The sequence below is a fragment of the Muscardinus avellanarius genome (assembly GCF_963383645.1).
Source record: "Muscardinus avellanarius genome assembly, chromosome: 13".
In the NCBI taxonomy this organism is placed as follows: domain Eukaryota; kingdom Metazoa; phylum Chordata; class Mammalia; order Rodentia; family Gliridae; genus Muscardinus; species Muscardinus avellanarius.
Window position 1 is genome coordinate 91,109,928 of NC_137799.1, and position 25,103 is coordinate 91,135,030.

Genomic DNA, 25,103 nt, shown 5'->3' on the forward strand with positions numbered 1-25,103 from the left:
TCAAAAGGTTCAACTTTTAAGTGGGGGGGGGATGGTGCTGGAAAAGCCCCTGAGTGTTCTGTTTAGAGAGCCTCAAAGTGAACAAAGATGGGGCTTCGCCACTGCCCTTGTCTGAGCAAGCTTTGTCTCAGTCAGCATCCTCACCACTGTGATCTAAAGGCTGGACACACAAATAGAGGAGGAAAGGTTTGTTGGGCTCACAGCTTCAGAGATGTTTGTCCATAGGACCAGTCCAAAGCATAAATAGCAGCGGAGGCAGCAGAGAAGGTAGAGGGAGGGATGCAGGTCTCACATCATGGAGGACAGAAGCAGAGAGAGCACGGGAGGGGGAAAGGGACACATATCATCCCAAAGCCACACCCCCTGGGACCTAACTCCACTAGCTACACCATCCCTGCCTAGGTTACCTAGGTTACCACCCAATAAATCCACTCAAGTCAGTAACGTATCAGTGAATTCACCCACTGACTAGATGAGAACACTCATGATTCAGTTATCCCCCCCCCCCCCCGGACATGCTTGCATTGCCAGTACATAGGCTTTTCCAGGGGATATCCTATATCCACACCATGTTAAGTGGTTGGTGACCTGGTGGCTGTTCATGTCAAGAAGTTGACTGCATCTAACTTGAGATGCTCCATCTATATTTTCCCTCACCTTTTCTTGACCTGCCTGGGGGACCCGTGCCGGGCGCTGTTCTCCCGATTACATGCTGCCTCACGTGGTAGATGGTTTTGAGGCCACTCCTCCGCCTGTTTCCCTCCAGCTAAATTAACACTTACCCCCCATCGCCCATCTCCCACTTCTGCTGCAGAAGACACAGGTGATATAAATGCAAAGCAAGCCTGGTTGTAATTCCTGGAGACCTCAAGAGGATAACGCTCAGGATGAGGCCAGTTCTGATTGGCTGAGTTTTCATTAGTGGGGACCATGAAACCCCTGGCCCGTGAAGGCTCGCGGTTCGTGCCGGGTGTGGGCTCAGCTGTGTGGACATGTAGCGCTTCCCAGGTGCTATTAATGTCTCTCTGCGGTGTCTTACTTTATAAAGCTCATTCTTGTTCCTCTTGGGCTGCACCTAATTTTCCCTCCAGGGTTAACCACTTTTCCCACTTTAAAATAATGGTGCAGCTTTAGTGATTTAATTTAGAGAGGGTATGAAGTGACCGCTGAAGAGTTCAGCAAATGGATAAAAGCCTTTTACAAATTCCCCAATAAATAAACACTCCTATATTCTGAAAGCTCTACCAAATTCAGCACTGGCCAGCTGACTATACAGTTCTTTCTACTTCTTGCTATTTGACTGCCCAGGTCTCATGTTGTATTCCAGCCCAATGGTGACCTGGACAGGCAAAGGTCAGGCCTGACTCCTGAGACAAGAGCATAGTCACAGAGCCAGCCACTCCTGTGAGGCAGCCATAGTCCCACCATGGACAAGAGAGTGACCTTTTTTGAGGGAGGAATGAACCCAGGAGCATTATACCTCTGAGCTATGCCCCAGCCCTGTTTTATTTTGAAACAGGGTTTTACTAGCTTGCTGAGGACATAGTTGCTGTGGTTGGCCTCCAACCTGCAATCCTCCTGTCTCAGCTTCTCAAGTGCCGGGATTACAGACTCAGGCTCCCTGAGTCTGACCTTCTGTCTTGACTTTAAAGGTCTCAAAGGTTAAGGGAGTAGTTTCTGGGCTGGACCAGGGTGTCTTTTTATGTTCCTTGCAGCAGCAGGCCAAGCAGGCAAGGCTAAGACAGGCAAGCTTGGGAGCATGCTGGCTGAGCTGGAGCCTGGAGCCCCACTTGGGGATCAAGCCAGCTCAGAGGACTGGCTGGGAATGCAGGCCAGAGCCGACCAGGACAAAGTTTGAAGCCTGGACTGCAGGCATCAGAATGCCCCTCTGCCTGGCATGCCCTCTGTGTTTAACTCCTGTGGCTTCCCTCTAGAGTTCAGAAAAGCCTCTGGCCCACCAGGAGCTGTACTAAGATGAAACAAGAGAAGCCCTTTTTCTGCATTTGTGAGGTCATTTCATGGGACGCAGAGTGTTTCTGGGGGCCAGCGTGGAGGAAGCAGTCATGATCAAAAAGAGAGGAAAACAGATGAGAGAAGGAGGGGCGAGGAGCCCTGTCAGATGGTTGTCGGTGCCCACCCAGCAGCCTCCCCGGTTGCTGCCTCAGCATTCTAGACCGGCTCCCCATCAGGAAGTCGTGGCCTTCTTTTTCTCTTTCTCTCATCCCTCTGCTGTCCTCTCTTGTTTCTCTTGCTCTTTACCGCATCTTTTTACCCCTTCCTCCCTTCCTCCTTTTCTTCTTTCTTCCCTCTCTTCTCTGACAATTAACTATTACAAAAGCCCATTTGTCCTTCATCTGAAACTAAGAAGCCACCTTTTAAAGAAGGACCCTAGTCAGTTCATGAGGAATTGGTTTTGGAGATTATAGTGATGGGGGACCCTCACGAGATTATTGTCAGGCCGGCCCTGGTAGCACAGTCTTATAATCCCAGTACTTTGGAGGCCGAGACAGGAGGATCAAAGATTCGTGGACAGCCTTAGCTGCTATGTGGGGACCTCTGCAACTTAATTTGACCCTGTTTCAAAATGAAAAATAAAAAAAAAATAGGGCTGGGGGTGTAGCACAGAGGTACAATGCCCCTGGGTTCAATCCTCAGTAACACACACACACACACATTACTGTCTCTAGAGGGACTGTGGCTCACTGGAAAAATCCTCTCATCTATCCATTTCAACAACTATTTAATTACCTACTGTGTGCTTCGTACAATTCCTAGTGCTAGAGATATGCCAACAAACAACATCATCAAAATCATGGAGCTTATTCCAGTGGAAGGAGACAGAAAAGATAAACAAAAATGAAGAATAATTTAAGCTTGTTCTAAATGCATTAAAAAAGAAAGATAAAATCAGTGTGGCCAGGGCTTGGTGAGTAAGGAGAAGGGTAGCTGGTGAGGACCCAGAGGTGAGCGGCCCCTGGGGGTGGTAACTTAGGAGTGCTACTGAAACATTTAGATTTTATTTCAAGTACAGAGGAAGCCAGTGAAGAATTGTGAGCAGGAGAGAGATAAGATACAATTTACTTTTTTAAAAAAAGAATACTCCAGTTGCTATTTGGAGAGAATGGATTACAGGACACAGAGCCAGGCATGGTGGCACATACCTATAATCCCCAGAACTTGATGGAGGATGAGATAGGAAGATAGCAGGTTTAGGGCCAGCCTCTGCAACTTAGTGAAATCTTATTTCAAAATAAAGAATAAAAAGGGCCAGGGATGTAGCTTAGAGGAAGAACGCTTCTGAGTTCAATACCCAGTAGCAAACCATCAAAAAACAGGAAAGCAGGCATTCCGGTTGGCCAGCTCGTTCGGGATTGTGGTGTGACAGCTTACTACTCCAGGTGGGCACAATGGGAGGTTGGTGCATTTGAGGGTGTTTAGCACTTATGTCTGGAAGAACCTGATGATGGCTTGGATACTGGCATAAGGGGAAATAATGGATCAATGATGACTCTATGAATTGCACAGAAATAGCAGCACTCTGTGGTGATGGAGGTCCTATTAAGGGAATGGGAATGAGAGAGGGAAAAACAGGGTCTCTCAAGAGATGAAATTTAATAACTTTTAATCTTTGGGTAAACGGAGCTTAAACACACACTGGAAAACATAGGGGGGAAATCCCAATGTTCTGAAAGTTAGGAATCACCTCTACCTCTTCCTATAGTTTTTAGTCAATTTGCAGTAGCTTGTTGGCTTTGTATATCTTCAGTAAGTATAAATGTAGAACATTTCTCTGGAGTGTTTTTGTCTCTATCTCTTAAGACAAATTCAAGGCTAAAGAGAATTATCATCCCCGAGTCTCTGCTCAGAGAATGGACACTGGTGCTGAAAGGCCTTTATGTGTTTCATAAAAGCTATTTTTGTAAATGGATTCAAGTAGATGTTTGCTGAATAAATATGATATCCTAAATGCCAATGATCTGAACCCAGATAGAATTTTTGGTGTAAGCCACGTGTGACTGCGAAGCAGAGATCTTGAGAAGAGGTCCACTGGAAATTGGTCATAGGGGTTGACTGTGAAATTGAGGAGTGGGAGGAGGATGCAGAAAGAATCATCATGGAGGACTTTAGGGTTATGAAGTCTTTTCTTTCTTGGGATATCACCAGGAAAGCTTTCTTCCTCAAAGGCAACTCAAATTGTCTTGGAAGTCAAAAGGTCGCCTCATCAGTGAAGCAACGACAGAACTAGTGGAATATTGAGGATGTAATCAGGAAAAAGCAGACAATGTGGAGAGAGTCTCCTACCCATGCACCAACCAAGAGCAACACGTGGAGACCATCAGTGTAAATCCTACAGCTAAAGTCATGGTCGAGACCCCAAACTCTAAGAAACACGGGAATACAACTGTGCTACTGAACGGGTTAATAGTGATGGGGTTTCTCCACAGCTCCTTTCTCTCTTCTGGTTAGAGGAGACCCACACAATCAGATCCACTTTGTTTCCCAGAAGAAAGCATCAGTTATCAAAGCAGTGCATTTTCATTGCTGAACTCTCTAGATTAGATCCAAGAACAGGAAACAAGTGGCCAGGGATGGCTTTAACTGGCTTGCATAGCTGGTCATGCCTCCAGGTGGACTTGGGAAAGTAATGCAAAATGAAAGACAAAGCTGACAGATGTGAAATGTTTCCCCCACCATCTTGGATCTTAATTCTGACTGTGATCTTAGGTTTCTATGAGTTAGTGTCTCCACTCGTGAATCACAATGACAGATAGCTCACTGTATATGTTATTGTTCCAAAACCTCATAAAATTCAATAGCTTAGCTTTAAAATACTGTCTGGATGATAATGTCTAAATGTACCAAATTATTTAGGCATACGGGGTGAGCACCACCTGTCTAAAAATCTGAATTTAGAATCGCCCTCAAGTCCAAAACTGTTTCGGTACTGACATGATACCATAAGTCAAAAATTCCACACCATTAAACTTTGTTTCACATGCAAAATTATTAAAGATATTGTATAAAATATTGTCTAAACATTTTTATCTTTTAGTGATTTTTAATGCTTTTTTGGTGCATGATAGTCTCACATCATAATGTAAATCATGTTGACAATGACATACATGCACACAGCACTTGGTTCCCTCCTCCATTTTCCTCCCTCCCAGTACCAAGTACCCAGATTGACACTGGTGTATTCACATGTATACACATACCTGATGGTAGTATTTCCATTAATGAACCTTAGTCTTCCTCCTCCCCTACCCTTCCTTTATGGCTCCACAGAGGTTTCTCCTCCATTATCTGGAGTCCCTCTGGGATTCCAATTACTCTCCAGCCCGAGCATATTAGAGAAAACATATGACCTGTCATTTTCTGTGCTTGACTAATCTTGCCTGACATAATGTTATCTGGGTAGTTCCATCTTCTTGCAAAAGATGTAATTAACTTTGTTCTTCTTTATTGCTGAGTAGAATTCCGTTGTGTGTATTTCCCCTAATTTTGTAATCCGCTCATCTATTGATAAACACCCTGGTTGGTTCCATAGTTTGGCTATTGTGAACTCTGCTGCTCTGAACATGGGTATGCATATGTTACTGTAGTTCTTTGGTTTCAACCCCTTTGGAAAGATACCCAGTAGCGGTATAGCCAGATCATATGGTAGATTCATTCATTAATTCATTTGCATAAATATTTTACAAATCAATATCAATGAATGTTTAATATTGATTCGTATTTTACACACATCAGTATCACATAAATTCATGTGTGCATGGAACATAATGAATTCTGAATCCTGCTGCAGATTTTTTTGCTATTATTCCAAGGTTACTGGCTGAATGTTTCATTTTGCTTAGTACCAGCCATAGGGTTATCCTAGAAGGGGGCATCTCTTTGGAACTTAGCCTGGGGAGAAGCTCAGAGATTTGACGTAGGCATACATTTTTTATTCCTTTTCATACACAATGGAGAGATTACAAGACCCTAAGTGATTTGTTTGCTACCAATTAGTGGCCAGTGTAGAACAGGAAGTGGGTCTGAGGACTCCAAAGCCCACGCTCTCTGCTTCCAGTGCTTCTGAAAGGGAGGCTGGGCAATATCTGGACACAGATGGTGATTCCGGACTAGAGACCCAAGGAACCACAAAATAAACACAGCCCATGGTTCTAAAACATTCATTTTAACAAATGACTTCAAGACAAAACAATACTTTTTATAATACATCATGAAATCTAATGCAACAATTATATCAAAGGTTAAAGGTGAAATGCAAGATTTTTAAAATGCCACACTTGCCATAAATATCTAGGCTACCCTCAGACATGATCCTAGCTACTCCCCACCCCTTCAGCCTTTTACTTCATTCTGCAGTATTGGGGTGCTTCTGTGGAAAGGTTTGAGAAGGACAGGGCTACACCACACTGGGTTTCTGTAACATCAAGCTTCCTCTACCCACCACTGTGCACAGAAAAGCTGCTGGTTAGAAACTGAGCTCTGGTTCCAAAATTGGAAAACACATTCTTTTTGCAATATGTGCACTTTTTATTGGTATATTTTGTCTGTAGGGGTAGCTAAGGAAGTACAAAAAAGAATTGGTAAATGAGGCCACTTCTTTAGCACAGAGCAGGGTACATAGAGCAGCTGGTCAGTAGTTGAGTTACTTGTATTATTTCTTACGTCTCGCAATCAGCAGTCATAAGAATCCATGATGTTCTTTATAACTGTAATCACAGCTACTATGTGTATATTATAGGGAGAGCAGAAAAAAACCACAGTGAAGCCAAACTGGCACTTAGAGCCACCTTTCCTAGAGAAGGTACTTCTCCTGTTACTGTTCTATCTCATGGACATGGACTTACTTCTGAATGAGAGTGAACTTCCCAACTTTGAAAGAAAGAAGACTTTATTTGTTTTTAACTGACTGATGCATTAAGTCCTCATCTCAGGTTAATGGTGGAATGTAGATTCTGAAGGGTCTTGAGCGTTAACGAGCTGGCTGAGGTTAATGGTGGCGCAGCTGATCCACCCACTGGACCTGGTGCAGTAATGATCCCAACAATCACAGCAGAATTGGAGGGGATATTTCTAATACAGCGAAGTCTTTGTTGTTAATATTGTTGTTTTCTTTTATCTGTTCTTTTGGCATATCACCTTTTTATCCCTTTTCAAAAGCTACCTGGAATGTAATTCTGTCAGAATTATTTCCATTGGAGCAATTAATTTCACATTTGGATTTTGGTACTAAACCAACATTATGTAATCATCGTAACATAGACAATGATGTGACTATGCATTACTCCTGCTTTCCTGGCTGCCTGTTCTCAGCACTCCGTCAGTCCCTATGGCTTCTCACCATGGAAGTGTGTGGGGCTTTTGTCCCAAAATCTGAAAGTCAGATGGCCTCTTGGGTTAAACACTATAATGCTCAGGAGACCATTAAGAGCGCAGTAAAATGGAACACTTACAATGGCAATTTAACGAGATGCATATTATAGAAATGTACAGCTTCTTGTTTCTGTGTAATATACAATCACAAGGCAGGCAACGTGGGGTATAGTACTTTCTATAGGCTTTGTCCTTCTATGAGTGCATTTGGGAATGCCCTGTTAAGGGTGATAAAAGTTGCCAGGCAGACAAGCAATCAGCAGAGAGGGGAGAGCAGGTTGTGTATTTCTGTGTGGGGGCCACTGGAAATGGAACCCAGGGGCCTTCTACCTCCAGGCTATACTCCCAAGATCTATTTTATGTTTTATTTGGACACAGGGTTTCACTAAGCTGTTGCTGAGAGCCTCACTAAGCTGCTGAGGCTGGCTTCAAACCTGTCATCCTCCTGTCTCAGCCTCCCAAGTTCAGGGATTACAAGTATATGCCACCATGCCTGACTCAGGTTGTGTCTTTCTAATTTCACTTTATTCTTAAGATGAAGGATTCATGTTTCTAGACCCAATTGTGATTCTTCAGTATCTGTGTGATTACAGTTTATGCTTTAGTGAGAAAATATATACTTCTGATTAGAGCCAATTGCAAGAGAATATGAAACTGCAATCACTTCTTTTTTTTTTTTTTTTTTTTTTTGGTGGTACTGGGATTCCTGGAAATTCTTCTACCTCTGGGCTACACTCTCAGACACCTATTTTTTATATTTTTATTTGGAAACAGGATCTCTTAAGCCAGCAAGGCTGGCTTTGAACCTGCACAATCCTCCTGTCTATGCCTCCCAAGCGTGGGGATTACAAGTGTGCACCACCATGTCCAGCCTTGCAATCACTTCTAAGACTGAGGGTCTTGGACTCTTTAGATTGTATAGAGTGCATAACGTGTAGGTGTATTAGTCAGCAGAGATGAAAGGCCTGCAAAAAACAACTTAGAAGAAGAAAGAGTTATTTTGGCTCATGGTTTAAGAAGTTTCAATACATGGTCAGCTGGATCTGTTGCTCTGGGCCTGAGTTGAGGCAGGAAATCATGATGGAAGAATGTGACATAGGAAGGCTGCTCAGCTCATGGCAGCTGAGAAGGATAAAGAGAGGAAAAAGGAGGGAGAGGAAAAGGAAGAAAGCATGAGAGAGAAGAGAAGCAGAGGAAGAGAGAGCAAAGAGCCCAGAGACCTACTTCCTCCAACTGAGCCCCACCTCCTAACAGTTCCCACCGCCCCCCAGTGAGTGGATGTATCCACTGATGAGGTCAGCGCCCTCATGATCCAATCATGCTCCAAACAGTCACTATGACAGCGCTACTTTCAAGCCCTCAACACTTGAGCCTTTGGGGGACATTCCAGGTCCAAACCCTGACATTAGGCCTTCCCTTAGTCATAGAACAATGGGACTGAGAAAGGAGGTAACTGAGCAGATGTGGAGTCACTCCACCTCGGGAGTTCCCAAGTCTCCTCACTCTCCCTAAGCAACCCTCAGGGAAAACGGAAACAAGGGAGGACAGAATTGCCCCTAAGGATTGCATTGGAAATTAACTGAGTTTGAGGGCTGCAGCCGGACATTGGCAGCTTTCAGCCATTTGCTGAACTGTAGAATTAGTTGGTAATAGGGAAACCATCAAAAGTTTCCCAAGGAGGATCGAGGCCAGTGGGGTCAGACCTTCACTTAGGGTCATGAAAATCTGACAAAAGACCACAGACTCAGATTCTGAGCTAGAATTCTCTCTCTTCTCACATTCGGTTGTGTTCTATCTCCCCTGGGCCACACTAGAATTAGAAGCACTGGCAGGAGAGGATGATGGGCAGTCTGTTTTCCTTCAAAATTCTTGTCTGGAAGCCTGTATTAATCAGCTTTCTATCATTATAACAAATGTCTGAAGTCATATTACAAAGTTAAAAGTATATTTTTAAGCTCACAATTTTGGAGGTTTCAATTTTGGAGTATACTTTTTATTTCACACTCATTTTGGGAAGAAAGAGGAGAAAGGGACCAAGATTCCACAAGAGAATATCCCTAATGATCTAAAGACCTCACACTAGACTCCAGCTCTTAAAGTCTCCACAATATCCCATGGTCACCACCCAGGGGAGCAAGTCTTTACCACATGGACCTTTGAAAGACATTCTAGGTCAAAACTCTAGCAAAGCCCTAATCTTAGTGTGATTTTATTAGAAGATGTAATTCTAAGAAAATATTAAGATTAAAGGAGGTGATGAGAGTGGAGTTTCTTTTGATAGGATTTGTGTCCTTTTAGGAGGGGACTCCAGAGGGTTCACTCTGTCTCTCTTCCTGGATACACCATGAGAAGAGAATGTGTGAGAACACAGCAAGGAGCATCTGTCTAGGAGCCAGGAAGAGAGCCCCAGAAAGTGGACCAGGGACTGCTGGCCTCAGAACTATGAGAACATTAATTGCTGCTGTTTAAGCAACCTAGGCTGTGGTAGCAGACTAAAGCAGAGAACCTTTCCCATCCTTGCATTTGACTCCGAGCCATACTTGAGATAAACTGCAAAGAATGCCAAGCATTTGAAAGCTGAGTCCTGGTGTAGACTCTGCCACTTCCTGGCTATGTGGTCTTGGGTTGGTCACTTCACCTCCTGGGCCTGGAGAGTCTCTGCTTAAATTAGGATAAAAGCAGAATAAACGGAGAATTAAATATTTAGAGGATCAGCAGCTAATATTTATTGCATATCTCCTATGTGCCAGGAGTTGTTCTAAGAACTTTATATAAGTCAGATCCATTGAAATATAATATTCATACAGAGGATTTTACCTTTTTTACTGAAAAGTTCTATTAATTCTGGAAAACAATAACTTCATTGCCACCACAATCAAGATGTAGAACATTTCCATTACCATCTAAATCTCCCCTGCTCTATTAAAGGAGAAGTTCTCATTGATAACAATGGGAAGAAAGAGAGAAAGAGGAAGGGACTGAGGTCCCACAGGAAATGTTTCCAGTGATCTAAAGACCGCCCATTAGGCTCCGTCTCTTAAAGGCTCTACAGTCTTCTAATTGTGCCACCTGGCACACTCCCATGCCTGGGCCTCCCTAGTTTAGCCAGACATGGTGGCACATGCTCTTAATCTCAGTACTTGGCAGACTGAGACAGGAGGATGGCAGGTTTGAGGACAGCCTCAGGAACTTAGCAAGACCCTCTGCAACTTAGCAAGACCCTGTTTCAAAATAAAATGAGGCTGGTGGTGTAGCTCAAAGGCAGAATGCCCTGAGTTAAATCTCCAGTGATATAGACAGACAGATACACACACACACACACACACACACACACACACACATACACATTGCCTCATATATAAACTTTTGATCTGATTTCTATGAGCTTTTCTAATATCAACTCATTTAATCTTTAAAACAATATTTTGAGGGAATTTGATTATTATAGAGTAAATAGATGTGGAAATGCTATAAGAAAGAAAAATGCTGCACAAACATGAAGTACTGTTATAATTTGCATTGTTTATATTATCATTATTATTATTGGTAAAGCATAGAGAAAAATCAATCTCTAATAGAAATCGTGTATTAAATTCGGCTTATCTGTTTATCCAGAATCTAAATGTTGGAAGACAGTGATGCCAGATCTGTTATCTTTCCCTTTAACATAGATGACAGTTTTCTTTTAGCACAATAGAGATTTAGTTATGAGAGACAGTATTTGAAAAGAAAACATTATTAGCAAAAAATGCTCAGACTTCAAGTTACTAAGTCATTACATTTATGTGTAGGACCAGGTTGTTATTATAAATGGGAAAAGACATTGAAGAATTTGCTAGGCTATAAATATCAGCAAATGGGGAATATTAATTATCTATTTCTAAAAGGATGACCAAGATAGCACCGGTATTTCTCCTGGATCACCCCAAGATGTGCTCATTCTGGAGTGAGAGGCAAGGCAGAAAGACTCGGTTTCTTCCGAGGAAGTAGCTATCGCCATGGGAACATGCATGCATAATTTCTGCCTTCCCCGATGTGGTCTCGGAGCATCCACAAGCTGAGCACAGTGGTTCCAGATTCTTCTCCAAGGGGAACATTTGTGGACATTGTTTCTCTCATCTCTTTTTAACCTCCTATTACAAATGCAACATGCAATAAATAAGTAAATAAGGTCTACCCTTTCCTTAAAGTTTACAGCTTTCATGAATTTTTAAGGAACAGATCAGGAGAAATTGCTGAACTGAAGCAATCAGATAGGGTGTGAGGAGGAGGTCTAGGAGCCCCTTCAATATTTAATGGGGCCAAAAGCCTCTGACAAGTAATCGTCTCTTAATGGGGCTTGCCCTTTGGCCTGAGCTTGCGAAGGGAGTAAAATGTTTGGCTTCCAAACAAGTTATCACTCACTCTCAGTAAACACCACAAGCTGAAAGCAGCCTCCCGGGCATCGTTGGTCTTTGCCAGTGAGTTGAGAAGGTCCCAGGTTAACATTAATCGCTTTAAAATCGAATGTGGTTTCAGAGCCAGCTTGGTTGCTGGTGTTGGGTCTGTAGAAAGGCTCCTGCCTACATAGCAGAGAGGCTGTGGAGGGTGAATTGTGGGAGAAGCATGGTCATGAGTAGGAGAGTGAACTGGAGGTAAACCAGGCAAGACTAAATGCAGCGTTTGAACTGGAACCGGACAAGTGAGATCTGAGAGGAGATTGGAAGAAAGAGGAAAGTAGGAATGGACTAGGAAGAAGAAGACTGGGACAAATAGATGCAGTTGGAGGAGAGAGGATGACAAGGGAGCATTTTATGAGGGCCTCAACGGAAGGGGGAGAGATGAACTTGCCCCTTCCTCTTTTATCTCCCAGTTCACCTGGAAAGTGAGCTGTACCTTCCTTATTAACATGGACCAGTGACAAAGATGCTCTGAGTATTTATCATGAATAAAAAATCAACAAAAACAAATGTGAGGAAGAACCTAGGTCGTCAACACGAAGAATGGTGAAACAGACAGCTGCCCTTAATACTCTTGGTCACCAATTCATATTTACGCTTTCTCAGCAAGTTTCTTAATTTCACTAAATCCTGGTTTTCCCGGTAGAAAAAGAAATCACATGTTAAGCCACTGGAAATTTTTCACAAGTTATAACCTAGTGAACACAGAGTTTGCACTCTGAATTTCCTGGGTAAGAAATAAATTCTGTTGCACTGATAGACATGCCCACTTTGACTTAAAAATAATGAAGGCATTGACTAATTTGAGGCAGTTTCACCACCGGCCGTTAGTATTTTCTCCAGATTTTATTATCTTGAAATGGTTTTCAACAGGTAGATTTAAAGGATACTCGGGCCCAGATATTTTAACTATATCATAGTTGTTATTTTTTATTTTGAACAAGATTATACTCTTTAAGGGTTTTATATCAAATCTCACTATCAGATTTATGAGCTATCATGAAACAAACACTAAAAGCTAAAAAAATTTATTGTCTTGATATGCTTTAAAATCAGAATTAGTCACTTTTCTCAGCTTAATTTATTTTAGGCACTATGGAATTTCTCTTTGGCCTAAGGCCTCAGACATTGTTTTGATTAACTTTAATGGTTTACCCAAGTTACAATGATTAGCAACTTTAATGGTTGAGTCCTTTTTCAATTCTCTGTGATTTGACTTCCTTCTTTAGTTTCTTTCCTTCTTCAGCCTCAGAAGAAATGAGACACCAGTTACCATCACAAGATCAATATTCCTACTTAGTACACACAAGACCAAGACTTCATAAGAAGTCTTCCTAGATTTCATTGCCAAATTGAAGAGTCCTAGCCCTGCACTGTGGACAATCCCTGTACAGATGGAATACCAAGGAATGGGGTTTCTTATGCAACCTCAAGAGCCCTTATACTCCCAGTAGTTTTGGTTACATTTTACAAGATTATGAGTTTCATTAAGAGGTTCTTAATTCTTCTCTCTTTTTTTTCTTTTTTTTTTTTTTTTGGCAGTACTGGGGATGGAACTCAGGGGCAGTCTACCTCTGAGCTACACCCCCAGCCCTACTTTTTATTCTTTATTTTGAAACAGGGTTTTACTAAGTTGCAAAGAGCTTCACTAAGTAGTTGAGGCTGTCCCTGAACCACAATCCTCCTGTCTCGGCCTCCCAAATGCTGGGATTACAAGCACCAGCCACCACACCTGGCTGGTTCCAATATCTTATAGCATCAAATAGGTGAGGCTGTTTCCACCATCTAATCTTTCATTTAGTCAAGAGTTTAGAGAAATGATTGCAATGTGGGTCGGGTGGTAATTAAGACTGATCTTTTTGAAAAAAATACATTGAGAATGTGTCACCCAGTGATCACCTTTGTAAGAAACCCACTTCAAGATGTAGTCTGCTGTCCAGTGAACCCCCTTATTCCCTACTAAACATAACTGAATTAGCATCCATCCTTCTCAGGCAGGTGATCTGTCTGCAGGAGAGAGTGTCTTCCCTTTTTCCAGGGATAGATGCATGAAGGCAGTAGAATAGTCACTGAATATGGGATAGGGAGTGTCCCTGAAATGGTAGAATTTTAACTCTCCTTAGAAGATCTTTGAGGATGAGGAGAAAGATAAGATCAAACCTTTCAAGAGGCATAGGAAGGTTTTCCGTGGGTGGGGAACCATAATCAGGCTTTCTCGCTGAATGCAGCACCTGTGTGGGAGACCAGAGAAGCCGGAAGACCAGAATGACCCATACAAATAAGTAGATGTTCATTGGAGAGGGGCTTTGGGTAAGGCTTAGGGCAAGCTACTTATACTCTCTGAGCATTAGAAATATTATTTGTACTATGTGGGCAAGTTAGTGTCTATTTCAGAGGTTAGCTCTTATGTGCAAGTGAGATAATTGAATGGAAATGGAAGTTTTTGTAAAAGGTGAGAGGCTGTGTGTTGATGATAACTGCAGTGGCAAAGTGAAGGTGGGTGATCACATGACCATAGTGTTTCGTGCTACAAGTAACCAAGAGCTGCTCTGACTACCCACGATACATAAGAAGATAAATGAGAAGACCCAAGGGAACTTGTCCAAGCTGGTTAGTAGCACATTAGGAGCTCGAAATCTAGTCTCTTGTGTTGAAAAGTAAAAATTGCAAGTCCAAGTCAACTTCCCAGCTAACTGGATTTCTCGTTTTGCACAAGTTCAGTGGGCTCGTTTGGTGAGGACCGCATAGTCTGTTCTGGTTGGCCACCAGAGAGCCCCCACAGTGCCACCACTTCTTGGGGGAGCAAGGGCAGAAATTCTGACCCACAGTGTCATACTTAGAATCCCATTGCATCTCACAAATATTTAAGCAAGGGTGTGAGGGCACGTTGCCAAGTACCACAATATGAAACAAGTGTCTCATTGTATCTGTTGCCTCCAGGGTTATGGTATTGTGTGGCTCAAAAGCCATCACATCACATGTCTGTGCCAAGAGTATGATCGTAATTTGTAACAATGGTGACCTGGGAGGGGAGATCTATTCTTATGACGTGCTCCAAAATCCCAAGGAAATGTTGCTAAGAAATGTTGGGAAATGTTCTAAATGGGCATAGAAAACATGTGAACCTTGTCTGAACTTTGATTAGCTTCTCCCACCACTCACCCGTGTGACACCAGAACAAGGAAAGCATTATTTATAACAGCATGTGTGAACTCCCAGAAGAGATTCTTGAAAGAATTAAAGTGAAAAATCTGTCCCAAAGAGACTGCAAGCAGAAAATGAATGATCAGATGGAGAAACATGTAGATCAAGAGTGTGCGTGCGTGTGTGTGTGTGTGTGTGTGTGTGTGTGTGTGTTTCTGTTCTTTAAAAAAAGCAATTTTTCCTTTGGCCATTAACAATACATGACAGAGTTCAGGGTATGTTGTGGGCTACAATCAAAGGAGAAACATGGTCACTGCCAAATGAGGAGTACAGGAAAGGAAAGACACATGGTCACATGTGCTGATTCTTCCCCTTAATTCAGGAAATAAGAGTAAAGTTTCCAGAAAAGAGACAACACTTTGAAAGCATTTGGCACAGTAAGATTTATAAAGCACTTTCATAAATGTCTACTTGAATATTTACCTCATGACCTTTGTTGCCCACAATTTATAGTTGGAGAAACTAGAACACAGTAAGGTTTGGCAACTAGTCAAGGTTACCCAAGTAGGAAATAGCTGGGTGTACTATTGAAACCCGGAGTTTCTGGTATCATGAGTGGGTGTTACATTGCACTGCTGTGGTAGACAGATGCTCAAATAAATATGGAGAACCTGGCATCTTGCTAGATTAACACACCCAAAAATCTGTTTTTAGCTGTGTGGTTCTAGGAGACTATATAAGTTGCTTTCTCTCCCAAAAATGTATGTTCATCTTGGTCTAATTCATTAAGTTATAGTTAAGTTCATTCTTTCCTGTTGAACTCCTTCAGTACTTCAATAAATTCTAAGCATTTTGAAACTACAAGAAGTAAAGGAAGTTATATAGTATATTTGACACTTTTGACCTAGGAAATTTGAGGGAGAACTAACTCTTAACATTTTGAGGGACTGGTATCCAAAATTCAGCACACAGGATATAGTATTCTACCTAGTCCTTCTGCCCGCCATGGACCAACAGTCCATCACATCAAGTATCTCTTGATCACAATATTTCCATAAGAAATTATGTCTATTTCACCAAAAACCCGACCCTTAGTCCATGCTAAATCCGCATGGAAATGCTCTACCAAGACCCAAACTTTTTAACAAAGATTAGCACACATTTCTATTGGTTTCAAAAATATGTGTTGTCCAGATAACATCTGTTATTTCACGAGTGTTTAAATATCACAATTTGGAGGAAAGAGCCAAAAGACAAAGTCACAGCATTCGTTTTGAGGCGCCACTTCTCCAAGTCACTTTGCTGGCTGGGGGTCTATTTTAAGTGACAACAGAACACACAGATGAGCTAGTTACTCGACTGCAGTTAGCTTTGATGTAAAACATGATATGAGCTCTTCTTTATAAGGAAGGAAAAAGGGTAAAATAGGCAAAGAAACAATAAGATCCAAAGGGATAGGGGCTATTCTTTCTTTTGATTCTGTCCCATCCTGTTTGTACATAGTAGTCATAGAGTGCAATGTCCTGTTTTGGGCCCTCGTGGTCCCCAGTAGATGCTTGCTATGTGGGTGCAATGATCTTCAGGAACATCTAGACCCTAGTCCTAGAAATACTATGTGTCAGACATGTCACCTTGGACAAGGTTTCATAACTGCTGACTAAACATCTGTAGACTAAAGGAGCCACGATGAGTTCTCCACACTTCTTGGTGTGTTCATGAAACTTGGTGGATCAGTAGATAGATGTTTTGTTAACTCTATAGAGCTATCTAAGTATGGTTCAGAAAACGACAAGGAGACATCTGTATTACAGAGGTTAACACTCTGATAATAAGTGTGCCAAAGGGCCCAGCCTTTCCTGGAATGTAGAAAGAGGGTAGATATAGCCAGCCCTGCAGAGTGGCCAGTCCAGCCCCTACACAGACTCAGAGCAGTTCTCTCCTTGCCACTGCTGCATGGTGGGCCAGGAACTGGTGGGATCATTCCACCTTTGTACCACACGTCCTTCTGAGTCACTGGAAATGTCAAGTTCTCCATATATATATTAGCAGCTTTCCTTTTCCAATACTGGGCATATAGATGGAGCTATGAACAGAAAATATCTGTATATGACACAGAATGTACCCTATTTACCACCAACATCCTTTCTGGTTGGTGGGTCCTTGTGCTGTGCTCATTGTAGCTTGAATTATTAGTAACCCTAAAAGAAAACATTACCACCATCTTCATACGTAACAGGCAGGTTCATGAGAGACATATGTGCCCATTTAACACTGAATTCCTGTCACTTCTTGGGGAACAAAGGGCAAGGGAATTTCACGCTGATTAGAGCTAACTTGGCCTTTATGAGCTTTGTGTTTCTTAAAAGGTAAGCAGTAAAGATATGGGACGCCTTAACTCTCAGCCACCAAGCTATGTTTTTCTTGGTTATTTGGACTCATTGTATAGAGAAGAACGGGAGAATGGGGTGAGAGGACTCCTCCTTCCACTCCTGTGATTTATCTGATGGTCAGAGCATTATTCAAAATCACCAAACATCTTTAACATCTCCGCCCCTTCAGCTTCTTGGGTCCAGGATGGAAGAGCATGTTCTAGGTACTGTTATTTCATTCCCTTCTTGCAAAAAGTCACAACATCATAGTGAAGTTCAGCATAACACGAACATGCATTCACACAGCACTTGGTATGTTCCCGCAAATCCCACCCTGTTCTTCCCCCTCTTAACACATATGAGATTGGTAGTGATAACTTCATAAATGGGCATAGCATTATTTAAACTGTTTTCTTTATCACCTTTTCTGTTTATCCTTCTTATTTTCCTCTTTTAATCCCCTTCCATTATTCTACTAATCTTTCTCCTCATTTATCTAAAGTTTCTTTTCTTGAGGTGGTACTGGGGTTCCTGGAAACCCTTCTACCTCCAGGCTACGCTCCCAGACCTATTTTTATACTTTTTTAAAATTTGGAAACAGGGTCTCTTAAGCCAGCATGGCTGGCTTTGAACCTGCGTGATCCTCCTGTCTCTGCCTCCCAAGTGCGGGGATTACAAGCGTGCGCCACCACGCCCGGCTAATGTTTCTTTTATTTATTTTCTCTCTAGCTCCTACATAAGAGAAAACAAGTAACACTTGACTTTCTGTAACTAAATGATTTCACTTAGCATAATATTCTAAAGTTCAATCAATTTTCCTGCAAATGACATCATTTTGTTTTTCTTTATGATGGAGTAAAGTTCTATTGTATGTACAATATTTTCATTATCCATTCATCTGTTAATGGAGAAAATCTTTGCCAGCAATTCCTATGTTATAGGACTAATATAAAAATATATAAAGAGCTAAAAAAAAACTAGCACTAAAAGAACAAATAACTCAGTCAAAAAATGGACCACTGAACTCAAGAAACACTTCTCAAAAGAAGAACTACGAATGGCCAGTTAATATATAAAAAATGCTCAATGTCATTAGTAATCAGGGAAATACAAATCAAAATTGTGCTGAGATTCCATCTAACTCCAGTTAGAATGGCAACCATCAATACTACAAACAATAATAAATGCTGCTTAGGATATGGAGAAATAGGAACTCTATTTTTTAATTTTTTTATTGGTGCATTAGAGTCGTAAATCTTAATGGAGTACAAGATGGTAGAGGGATATGTGCACACATCACCCAATTAGCCCTTACCCAATCCCCACCCCATTCCTCTCCCCCTCCTTCTCTGTTTGGCTTAGTGATTGACTTTGATATGTTTGTTAATGTGTATCATGTATATTAGAGAATTTACCTCTTCCCCCCTTCTACCCTCCTCAGTTAGGTCGCCTTATTTGCTCGTCTATAGTATCTCCTTCTTTGTCTGAAGTTTCTCCTGTGACCCATTGTCTCCCTAGCTTCTGAATATTAGGGAGAGCATCCGATTTCTTATTTCTCATTACTGACTAATCTCACTTAGCATAATGTTCTCCAGTTCCATACATTTCCCTATAAATTACATAATTTTGTTCTTCTTTATAGCTGGGTAAAATTCCTTTGTGTACATATCCTATAGTTTTGTAATCCATTGATGGACTGCTGATGGACATCTTGGCCAGTTCCATAGCTTTGCAATAGTGAATTTTGCAGCCATTAACATAGATACACATGCATTAGTTTAGTAGTTTGGTTTTCATTCTAATGGGTAGATACCCAGAAGTGGTATTTCTGGGTCATATGGTAAGTTCATTCCCATTCTTTTGAGGTTCCTCCATATAGTTTTTCTTTTCTTTTTTTTTTTTCTTTTTTTTTGTGGTACTAGGAATGGAACCCAGGGGCTTTCTACCCCCAGGATACACTCCCACACCTATTTTGTATGTTATTTGGAAACAGGCCTCACTGAATTGCTGAGAGCCTTACTAAGTAGCTGAGGCTGGCTTTGAACCTGCACGATCCCCGTCTCAGCCTCCCAAGCGCTGGGATTACAAGCATGTGCCACCACACCCGGCTCCATACTGTTTTCCAAAGTAGTTGCACTAATTTGCAATCCCACCAACAATGTTTTAGAGTTCCCACTTCTCCACATCCTCACCAGCATCTGTTGTTGTTTGTGTTTTGAATGATTGCCATTCTAGTTGGAGTTAGGTGAAATCTCAGGGTAGTTTTGATTTGCATCTCTCTGATTACCAATGATGTTGAGCATTTTTTCATGCTTTTATTAGATTTGAATTTCTTCTTTTGTGGGGTGTCTATTTAGTTCACTTGCCTATATTTTGATTGGGTTATTTGACTCAAGAAATAGGAACTCGTATTCACTGTTAGTGAAACTGCAAATTGCTACTGCCACTATGGAAATCAGGTTTCTCAAAACACTAAGAATGGAACCACCATTTGACCCAACTATCCTACTCGTTAGTATCTTTCCAAAATAGCCGTAACACTACAGTGATACATACATATTTTTATAGCAGTGTAATTTACAGTAGCCAAATTATGGAGCCAATCTAGGTACCCATCAATACAAATAGTTATTGAAAATGAAAACTGAGCAGAAACTCTACTCTTTATTAGTCTAAGAAATTAGTGGCTAGGAGTTGTCGGTGAGGTCTGATTCTTGCTGTAGCATTAGCCCCCCACTTGTGTCCTGTCAATGTATCAATGTGTCCTGTCGTTGGGCAGTGCTGAGGATACAGAGTGAGTGTTGGGACCCACAGACTACAGGCTACTCTGCAGGAATCAGTTCATGGCTTTATAATCAGGCAGCCTTGATGTGCTACCAACCTGGAAATGTAGTTCTTCACTTTTCTTGATGCATTAGGAAATCACAAACAAGTCTTCTTTGTCAAACAAGTTTCTCTTTGCTTGTGGTATTGCTGTTACTAGCTAATGGTGTCTCAGCCTTTTTATTTTTACTAAAATGGTGCTTTTAATGCATATATTTATTGCTATAAAAAGGTGACACAGCAGCACCTTGTAATAAAGAAGACTCCTGAGCTAGGAATCCAAAGACTTATGCTCTTTGTGTTCACGAGCAATCAGCAATCTCAGTTGGCTTTTCTGTAAAATGGGAATAGTAACTTCAGTCTTAGCCACTGGTGGGTCATGGAAAGGAGGTTTCAATCAGTACTGTCCACACATAATGCCTAGATGTGAAAGGAGCCCTGGCCCCAACCAGAGATGCAGGGACCCTTATTTGTTATCCTGAACAAAGTTATCTCAATTCTCCTTCCTTCCTTCCATTCTTCCTTTCTCCCTTCCTTCCTGTGCATGGTAGCCTAGAACTTTACCACTGAGCTACACTACCCAGCCCTCAAAGTTATCTTTCTAAATAGAATATTGAACCATCCTTTTACCAGATGGACATCAACCTAATCATCATCTCTGTTCCTATCTGGCTTTAAGAGAGAAAGAGTTGCAAATAATATGAAAAGAGTTTGACCATTCTTTTGACTATGTGTCTGTTGCCAGAGATAAAGAAGTTGCATACCCCTGTGTGTTTATAGACAACTAAAATTAATAAGCACAACTAGGGAGAGACAAGGCAGCCTCTCCCAGCTCCTTTCCACATGTGGCTCTGACTGATGCTTTTTGTCCATTCCATTCCTACCAGGTCGGTGGCCACACGATGCTGCCCATTCGCTGGATGCCTCCAGAGAGCATCATGTACAGGAAGTTCACCACAGAGAGTGATGTCTGGAGCCTGGGGGTCGTGTTGTGGGAGATCTTCACCTATGGCAAACAGCCCTGGTACCAGCTGTCAAACAATGAGGTGAGAAATGGGTCGGGGAGAGACACTCCAGGGCTGAAGTCCTACAGGCATCTCTGGGATGGGGGTCCTCTCTGGGGGCAAGAAGTCAAGGCATGATGTGATGTGTCTTTGTTGAGGACAGCAGTACTTCTGATATAGCCCGCCATGTTCAATTTCATGGTCAAAGTATAGTCATTTCTGACTTTAGAAGAATTTTTGATGAAGAAAAGTACAATGTTGTTGATTAATCTTTGCTCTTCTAATGACAGGACTAAGCAATTACTTTGTGCTGTTCATTTAATAAACTAATAGCAGATGTAGCATTCTGGCTCCTTTAGAGTCCAAGAAGGGTTTCTGGTACTGTTTCAATGTATTTGCAGTTTTTTTCTTTTCTTTTCACACATTTCACTAGAACCTTAACTGCTAGTGAAAAGCTTAAATATTTTTTCCCTATTCTAATCCTTTTGCAAATGTAGTCATTCTTTGAGATCTATGAAGGATGAGCTTCAGAAGCTCTCATGGACACCCAAATTTATTTTTTTCTTAAAATGATGTTATTTTCATATTTTATTTTATGTATATGTGGAACATATTGAAAATGGTATACATTTAGACTGTGCTTGGTGCCCTTCCCCTGGTCTCCTTTCCTCCTCCCAATAATGAGTGTCCAGGTTGACCATGCTATATTCATACTTTTACACATATTTGGATGTGGCTCCTCCATTAATCAACCTCAGCCTTCTTCCTCTCCTACTCTTCCATTCTTGGTTGCTGAGATTTAGAACACACAAATCCCTTATATAAAATGACACAGTATTTGCACATAACCTATGCGTATCTTACCATATACTTTAAGCTATTCCTAGGTTACTTATAATGCCTAGTGTAACACAAATGCTATGTAAATAGTTGTCATACCATATTGTTTAAGAAATAATGACAAGAAAATGTCTGAACATGCTCACTAGAGATGGAATTTCTTTTTCCAATATTTTCCCTCTGTTACCAGAGGATTGAAACTAGGGGCATTCTACCTCCAAGCTATATCCCCAGGATTTTAATAAAAGTCTTACTAAGGTTGCTGAGGGTGTCCCTAAGTTTCTCAGGCTAACCTTGAACCTATGAACCTTGAACCTGTCTTTGCCTTCTACATACTATGAACCTTGAACCTGTCTATGCCTTCTACATACTGGGATTACAGGTGTGTACCACCACACTCAGCTTTCAAAATAATTTTATTCTGTGATTGGTTGATCCACAGATAGGCAAACCCGACTGTATGCCTGTGTTTGAAGCACAGCATTCTTTTCAAGCTGCTCATATCTCTTTCAGATCCATGCCTGTCTTTTTAATCCAATTTCACTCCCCAGTATGCTTGCTCAGTTTAGGAGCCTGGGGTTCCCTGTCAGTCAGCACCACAACACAGGAGTCATTCAGATTCCATCTCAGGCCAATAAAAACAAAAACACATGGAACTTTCCATGCGAGTTTAGAAGCATTCCATGGCAGTAATCTCTCCACCAGTCTCATGAAATCAGAGTCATTTGAAAAATCTATATAAACTGGTCTAGTTTAGCACAATGTAAAACAACCTATAGCAATTGCTCTCTTCCTTCTAAATGAAACTTTATCTTTCTTTTCATTTTTTTTTTCAAATCCTCTCTCACTAAAGTTTAGAGAGGGTACAGTGAGACAGCATAGGGAGAAGTTGGGTATTGGGTTTCATGAGACAGTTACACAGCAGGAATAAATTCTAATGGTATGTTATGACCCACTGTTGTAATATAGCATGGTAGGATAATAGTCCACCACCCTTATTATATATTTTATAAAAAATAAGAGATTTGTTCAAAGCAGAACAGTTTATAAGAGAACAACAATTAGCAATATCAAACATTCTTCAGTAGAGGCTGTTAGAGACACATGGTGGGAGAATCTTCAGCCATTAATATTAAGGAGATAATTTCACGACAAACTCAGAGAGGAATTCAGAGGCTCCCAACACAGAAATAACAGTGAAGGATATGAAAATATTGCATACGTGCATCAAATTAGCACAGGCTACTCCATAAGCAGGTGTGATCATTATATGTGATTTTTGTTAAGTTGCAAAGAGAAAAGGATAGCACACCTCCATCCCCTCTTCACACTGCCATTTATTTTATTTTATTTTATTTTTTCATTTTCTTCTTGCACTGATGTTGCTTTCTCTCCTGTCTGCCCCTGCCTTTGGTCTTGTCCAGGTGATTGAATGTATCACTCAGGGCCGGGTTCTACAGCGACCTCGCACCTGCCCGCAGGAGGTGTATGAGCTGATGCTGGGGTGCTGGCAGCGAGAACCCCACATGAGGAAGAACATCAAGGGCATCCACACCCTCCTTCAGAACTTGGCCAAGGCGTCTCCGGTCTACCTGGATATTCTAGGCTAGGGCCCTTTCCCCAGACAGACCCTTCCCGACGCACTCCTCAGATGGGCCAAGAGGACAAGCACCTTGGAACTGCCGCTGGGTGCCCTGGCTCTGCTGTCCTGCGCGCTGACAGTATCAACAAGACACTGAGCTGCTTTCAGATGGGAGCACTTCTCCATCCACAGAGACAGTAGCGTCTTCTTTTTGGCGTTCTCTCTTTCCATTTTCCTCGGTTTGTTCTTTTCTTTTGCCTTTCCTCTTTCATTTTTCTTCATTTTCTTTTGGTCTTTCCTGCTTCACAGTCCTCCCCTTCTCTTTTTAATCCAATCTGGCTTCTGCATTACAATGAACTCTGCATAGACAAAGGCCTTAACAAACCTAATTTGTTATATCTGCAGACACTCCAGTTCGCCCACCACAACGACCAATGCCTTGTTGTATTCCTGCCTTTGATGTGGATGAAAAAAGGGAAAACAAATATCTGACTTAAACTTTGTCACTTCTGCTGTACAGACATCGAGAGTTCCTATGGATTCACTTCTATTTATTTATTATTATTATTATTATTATTACTCTTCTTATTGTTTATGGATGGCTTCAGCCTGGATACAAAAAGGAAAACTTGTGTTCGAGTGAGAAAAATTTTTATCTGTGGGGGTCAAAACAGGAGAAAAAGAAGATTTACTCTAAATCACCGCAGTATGGGAGAAACAGAGATGACCACTGGGATCGGCTAGCATCAGTCCTACTTAGGAAAAACCCAGCACCTGTCAGCTGGGGAGAATGTGTTCACCACCTTCCCCCGAGGACCTTTCTGAGGAGTACAAAGACTGCTGAACTCTGTGCCATGGGTCAACCTTTTTCTGTCACCAGAAACACTAATGTGCTAGTGCGTGGTACAGAGAAAAGATGGCTTCCATAGGACACAGGATGGCGCCCTATATGCTCAGACACAGTCTTGGTTGGCATGGTGATAGCACTGGTGTGTTTCTCAAGTGTTATCTACGGAGCTTTCCTCAAGTTCATTTGCAAAGAGATGGACTCTGGTTCAGAGATTATTTCAGGGTCAGGCAGGAAAGCCAAGGACTTGGACAAGACAGGACAAGCTCTCCATTTGGAGGCAAGTTTCTCTTATATTGAACTTTTCACATAGTACCTCCCTTTGACCCCTGCCCTCCACCCGTCCTTTTAACTGTGCAAGCAAAATTGTGCATGGTCTTCGTCGATTAATACCTTGTGTGCAGAAACTACCGCTCCAGACGTCGTGCCCCTGGTAGGTAGAGCAGATCCATAAAAGGTATCATTAAGGGAGGCTAATGGTGTTCATTAGCTGAGAATAAATGCCACTGCATTGTACGGTTGGTGGTGATGGGTTTTACCCAGTATGGACCCTACAGCCTGGATATTTTCATCCAGGTTGAATCCACAGGACCGTGAGATGGGCAGAACCTATCCCCAAGGGAAAGGAGACCTCACCTGGGGACATCACATGCATCTATGTTCAGTGTA

At 41.8% G+C, this 25,103-nt stretch overlaps 1 protein-coding gene across 1 annotated transcript in view; it reads left to right on the forward strand.

Annotated features, from left to right (window-relative positions):
* The window catches only part of NTRK2 (neurotrophic receptor tyrosine kinase 2), a gene marked incomplete at both ends in the record, with an annotated part of 373,926 nt that extends 350,311 nt beyond the window's left edge, over positions 1 to 23,615 (forward strand). The window contains 2 exons of the mRNA XM_080709003.1: positions 21,049 to 21,207; positions 23,430 to 23,615. Coding sequence (XP_080565129.1) covers positions 21,049 to 21,207; positions 23,430 to 23,615 — 345 coding nt within the window. The remainder of the gene's footprint in view (positions 1 to 21,048; positions 21,208 to 23,429) is intronic.
* Positions 23,616 to 25,103: the final 1,488 nt, after the last annotated feature.